This window comes from Epinephelus fuscoguttatus, linkage group LG8 (assembly GCF_011397635.1).
Source record: "Epinephelus fuscoguttatus linkage group LG8, E.fuscoguttatus.final_Chr_v1".
NCBI classification, from domain to species: Eukaryota; Metazoa; Chordata; class Actinopteri; order Perciformes; family Serranidae; genus Epinephelus; species Epinephelus fuscoguttatus.
In genome coordinates, this window is record NC_064759.1 from 9,924,883 (window position 1) to 9,931,116 (window position 6,234).

The 6,234-nt window shown below is 40.8% G+C and overlaps 1 protein-coding gene across 1 annotated transcript; it reads right to left on the minus strand.

Moving 5' to 3' along the window:
• Window positions 1-1,909: 1,909 nt before the first annotated feature.
• On the minus strand, window positions 1,910-5,888 carry LOC125893272 (uncharacterized). The gene is made up of 7 exons (XM_049583841.1): window positions 5,732-5,888; window positions 4,932-5,075; window positions 3,269-3,379; window positions 2,819-2,875; window positions 2,520-2,690; window positions 2,241-2,360; window positions 1,910-2,141 (listed from the first exon to the last, which is right to left on the minus strand). The coding sequence occupies exons 1-7, from the start codon at window positions 5,792-5,794 to the stop codon at window positions 2,136-2,138; spliced, it is 672 nt and encodes a 223-aa protein (XP_049439798.1). The 5' UTR covers window positions 5,795-5,888; the 3' UTR covers window positions 1,910-2,135.
• Window positions 5,889-6,234: the final 346 nt, after the last annotated feature.

Consider the following 6,234-nt stretch of genomic DNA (forward strand, 5'->3'; position numbering starts at 1 on the left):
AGGCTGGAGTCCGCCATGAAAGCTAAGCAATGTATTGCTGTGGAGGGGCAGGGCCGTCGCAACCAGACAGGCAAACTAGGCAATTGCCTAGGGCCCCGAGCTGGAAGGGGACCCCCAGAGACGGCTGACATTGGTCCATATCAATGACAATATGATGGAACCCCTATAGACACTGCAACAACGACAACACGTTGGAATCCCCTCTAATGGGGCCCCCTACTAGCTGCTGCTTGCAAGTGGCAGTGGAAGTAGAGTGACCAGACATCCCGCATGGTGCGGGACTGCGCAGCATTTCTGTCTCTTTTCACGCATCACGCAAATTGAGACCATGTCCCGCATGATTGGTTGCCACCCGCACATTGTTGGAGTACTGTAGTACTACGGTACCTCATGGTACCACTACTGTGGGATACGTTCAAAGTCCAGTTGCAAGAGGGTGAGTGTCCATGCGCTGTCCAATAACAGTGCACGCTGGCCACCTGGCACTCAATATGCTGCTGCGGTGGTTTGTATCCAGTGACATTTCAGGTATTAGCTGAGCTATTGAGTATCTTTAAGCAGTGAAAGTTATTATTTATTTCTTTTTACTTGTAGGCTAGATTTGTTTATACGCTACAGTGATTTGTTTTCCACTACAGAGCTCTACAGTGCGAGCATTTTACTCGTATTTGTGACTAAAAATAGTTTTGTGCAAGCAAAACAAATCATTCAGGAGCACGCTGTGCGAGTACAGATTTCAACCAGCAGCAGAAACTAAAGGCGAATCCTGCCGGTTGTGGGTTGAACGGGGGTCACAGACACCGTATTCCTGTCAAATACGGCGCAAGATAAGGGCTTGACAGAGTGTCTTGAAACAGCCCTGTGGAGGGGTCAGGGATAGAATGTATTTAGCCACCTAAAAAGGTCCCACCCCATAAAGTCAATATCAGTTTAAGTGTACACTATATTGAGAGCATTTTCAGCGCTTCACCTTTCCTTCAGTGAGCTCACTCTGATCGGCTTCAGTTCCCCATCTAGACTTTCGTCAAGGCCACCAGACTCCATTGACAATAACAGTAATTTAAGCTCACCGAACAAAGGAACTGCTGGCTAGTTTGTGTTATTGTGTGACTTTGGGGAATCTGCACTAACCTTTTTAAACAGTCTGTATGGTACAATGAATATATGTCAGTCTGAACACCACCCACTTTGAAGAGGAAGGCTGGAGTCTGACACTGAAGCTTAGCATGTTGGGGGGTAACACTCCTATATTAGTTTAAGTGTATGCTATATTTAGAATATTTTCAGTGCTTTACCTTAATGTCAGAGTGATCGTTACATTGCTCTCTTTAAAGCCAGACTCCATTGAGAAAAATAATGATTTAAGATTGCTGAACACAGGAGCTGCTGGTCGACCCCAGCCTCGAACAGATATTTTGTTTGTGTTATTGTGTGACTTTGACATTTAAAGGAGTTGATTCTGATGCACCAAAGTATCACAATAACACAATCTAACTAAGTGATTAAAGCAGCAGCTCCTGTGTTCAGTGAGTTTAAATTATTGTTTTTCTCAATGGAGTCTGGTGGCTTTGACGAGAGAACAGATGAGAAACTAGAGCCGTCGGAACGGGCTGTCTGACAGAATGCTAAAGCAGTGAAAATACTCTCAATATACACTTAAACTGATATTAAAATCTTTAGATGGGACTTTTTTATGTGGCTGAGATACATTTTGTTGCTGACCTCATCCTCAGCAGTACATTGCTTAGCTTCTCCAAACTGGGGGCGTGCAGACTGACATCTACTGTATGTAACACACTGATTAAGGATAAGTACCCAGTACAACCCCACTTCTAAAAAAACAGAACTATCCCTTTAATTTAATCAGTTGAAAATGACAACTAAAAAACTCTTTGGACAGTTTCACCATGTTACAGTTTTATTTGAGAAGTTTACTTTAAAAAATAGGAAAAAACAAACAAACATAGATTACAAAAAAATGGATCCATGTGACATGAAGCAGTTTTGATCACTTTAAGTAAGTGTGTGTAGAAGCACAAATATTATAATGAGTCATGCTTCCATGTGTTGAGTTGACTTTATTTTAAGTACCAGGGCTGGTCGGGAGAACGTCCTTCATCTGTGGCTGCTGATTGTCAACCCTGTTCACACAAAAAAAGGTGAACTTTTATCAAACAGAAACAGAGTAAAACAAAACACGTGGACTGTGTACATTTTAAAATTGTATACTTGCTTCATACCTCCGTCTTCTTCATCTCACTGGTCAAGAACTTGATGCCCAGGATGGTGTACCTGATACTGACAGAGAGCTGGAGAACAGCCACGGCGATCAGCATGATGTCCATAGAAGTCAACAAACTCTGATGGATGAGAAACATCTTTTAAACTCATTTTAAATGGAATAAAAAATATGTTTTAAACTAATATTTGAACTAATTATGACTCTTGCAATTCAGTGGGGACTCATGCCATATATTGTAGGGCTGCGTTTTGGAGTTTGCCTTTGGAGTTATCCTTACCTGGGCAAAGAGCGCCACATTTATGCAGTTGTCACCGTAACGGTCAGCATTGTTCCTGCTGCGCTCACACATCCAGAGGAGAGACGCATTTCCCAGGTCCATGGCATACAGCACGATGCCCGTAATGGCAAAGATAGCTTCAGCGATGTTCATAAACACTGTGAAACCCATCTAAGAGGAAAGGGTCCTTCAATTAAAAGCCCAAATCAGGCAGTATTTGATAATATGACAGACACAATAGTCTGTTTAAAGCACAGTGTATATTTGATTTAATTAGTCAGTGGTGTTACTTCTCTCACCAAGCAGGAAGACGGGAACTGTCCAGCCAAAATGGACATGATTCCAGTTACGATGAACTGATGAGAGGTCAGAAGACAGCTCATATCAGTGATAATCAAGATGAAACTATTGTATGAGTTTGCCAGTAATATTATTAGAAGTATTCAGGTATTTTATTTCATTAAAAGCAGCAGTACTACACTGTAAAAATTGTTTCTTATGAGTATGAATCCTGCATTCAAAATACAGCTCAAGAAAAAGCACAAAAGTGTTAGCATCAAAATATATTTAAAGTACCAAAATTAAACGTAATATCAATGTTTATCTGCTCAGAAAAATTAGAGTCTGTGTTGAAGCCCTTGCGTGTTTAAAGGTTTTGGTAACACAACTGTGTTACATAACTCAGCTGACACAGCTACTAACCCTGAGACATTTCAGTAATATGTTTTAATTTAACAGAATTATTTTACCACAGAGCCCAGCCAATAAGCAGCTCCCAAACTGGTCAGATCCCCCGGATTTGTGCTTGTTCGTCCCGGCCCGAGTCCGATGTTGAGCAGGCCGACCATGATCTGCAAAGTCTGTGAAAGATTTCAAAATCATTACATCTCTTTGTTTTATACTTACAACCCAGTCGCCATTGTAAAATGCTGGCATCATATGTGAGTAGTATAAGTGATAATTTTTTACAAGAAGTCAGAACATTTCCAGCTTTATCGACAAAAGCAGAAATTTCGTAACCGGAGGTCGGGACATTTCATGCTGAGTTTGTAGCGGCAAAAGCGGGTATTTTTTTAACAGCATTTCAAGACATGTTTTAGGGATAAAAGCAGATTTTATTTAAACAAGAGGTTGGGACATTTTCAGCTCTGTTTGTAGCAACAAAAGTGGGTATTTTTTTAACAAGAGTTCAGGACATTTCAAGCCCTGTTTGTAGCGATGAAACTGGGTATTTTTTAACAGGTTTTCGAGACATATCCAGCTGGGTTTGTAGGGATAAAAATTGGTATTTTGTAATGAGAGCTGAGGAAATTTCTAGCTGTGCTTGTAGCAACAAAAGCAAGCTTTTGTTTTTTTTTTTTTTTTACAAGAGGTCGGAACATTTCCAGCCATGTTTGTAATGAGGTTGGGATGTTTCCTGCCGTATTTGTAGCTTATTTGTAGTCCTTTTTTTTCAAGTGGATGGGACATTTCCTGCTGTGTTTGTAGCAACAAAAGCAGGTATTTTTTACAGAGAGTTCAGGACATATCCAGCTGTGTTTGTAGTGACAAAAGCGGGTATTTTATTAATGAAAGCTAGGGACATATCCAGCTGTGTTTTAAGGGACAAAAACAGGTATTTTTGTAATGGGAGCTCAGGACATTTCTGGCAGTTTGTAGCAACAAAAGCGGGTAATTTTTAACAAGAGTTTGGCACATTTCCAGCTGTGCTTGTAGTGACAAAAGCGCATATTTTTTAATGAAAGCTAGGGACATATCCAGCTGTGTTTTAAGTGACAAAAGCAGGTATTTTTTAACAACAGGTCGAGATATTTCCAGACATGTTTTTAGCAACAAAAGTGTGTACTTTTTACAAGAGTTTGGGACATTTCAAGCCATGTTTGTAGCTACCAAACCAGGCATTTTTAGAGTGTTCAGGACATATCCAGCTGTGTTTGTAGCAGCAAAAGTCAGGGTTTTTTTTTTAAAAAAAAAAGCTTGGGACATTTCCAGCTGTGCTTGTAGTGACAAAAGTGGGTATTTCTAATGAGAGTTTGGGACATGTCTGGCTGTGTTTTTAGTGGTTTATTTTTTGGCTAGAGGTTGGGATATTTCCAGCTGTGTTTTTAGCAACAAAAAGTATTTTTAAACGAGAGCTTGGGACATTTCTGATGGTGTTTGTCTAGACCAAACCGGGAACTTTAAGCCAAAATGTGTTGTTGTGATGTGCCTAATCCTAGCCACACGTTAACCACAGCGGTGTCATGACGTTAAAGCAAAATATTGGCTACATATGAAACATATGTAACATATCCAGTGTTTGCAGAAACGTACAATGCCAACATCTATTCTAGAGATTGGGTTGATACTTGAACTACTTAAGTCCACCAGCTAGTAGCTTAATGTGAGTATATCAATTTTAATTCCTCTTACCCCAAATGCTGTAGTGACACTAGCCTGTATCTGCCCCTGGTACACCAAGTAGCTGCAAAGAGCCCTCAGGATTTGACACATTGATGGAAATATGCTCTTTCTGTCGGGTGCTGAAGAGACGACAGTCATCTTCAAAGTCTTCACCTGGAACACAAAATAATAGACAGATAGACTGTATAGATTGATTCAGTGATGGGAATGTGTCTCCTCTTGAATTATGGTACTTTTAACTTGAGGTTGAAGCTCTTAAGTCTCTCATTTTGTTTTGCGTGTGTGTGAGGGGGGTGGGTGTTTGAGGAATGGGTCAGAGCATGAATGTGTTAAATTCTCAGCACCTGCCAGTGTAAACAGAGAGTCACTGGTATCGATCAACAATCCTATCAAATCCAAATATGCAGGTGTATCACGGCCATGGTTCTGCTATAAAGGAACGAGATTACACTGCTTGAAGTTCTTTATTTAGTGACTGTGAAATATGCTGCAAAGGCTTTAGCTGCCAAGGCAAAAGTAGTAAAAATAAACTTAACAAGAAATTCAAGTTTCATCATTAAGACACGGATAGATTGATTTCTTTTGAAGAAAAGTTAAGTGTCTCAGTGATGCACTTAAAAGCAATATTTAATTCAATTTAAAACTCACCTTACTCTCACACAGACCATAAAAACAACATAGCATAATTCAATTTACGTAAATTTTATCATTAAAAAAATAGCCATAACATCCAGTTCACAGCTCACTCAACATGTTGGTCCACTCATTAAGTTCACATTATTGTCAGTTGGTTTGTGTAGAGAACTCACCTGTTGATGATTTGATGCTGTACCTGAGACAGGCTGATTATTCTGCCAGCAGCTTCTGTTCATTCTGCAGCAACAAAGAGTTACTTCCCATCCACTGGTGGATTTCTTCAAAATAAAAGCCTCAATTCATTTCTACAGACTGCAAGTAACTAGCAGTGCCAGAGGAAGCTGGATTTAAGTGAAAGACCCATTGTTACAAGAGGAGAGCTGGACAGGGCTGTAGAAGGGCATCAAGCCAGCAGCAGGACCAGTATCTGCTCCTTTGTGTGAGGAGGAGCAGGAGGAGCACTGCCAGAGCCCTACAAAATGACCTCCAGCAGGCTACTTGTGTGCATGTTTCTGACCACACTGTCAGAAACGGACTCCATGAAGGTGGCGTGAGGGCCTGACGTCCTCTAGTGGAACCTGTGCTCACAGCTTGATTGGCATTCGCCAGAGAACACCAGCATTGGCAGGTCCACCATTGGCGGCCCGCTCTCTTCACAGATGAGAGCAGGTTCACA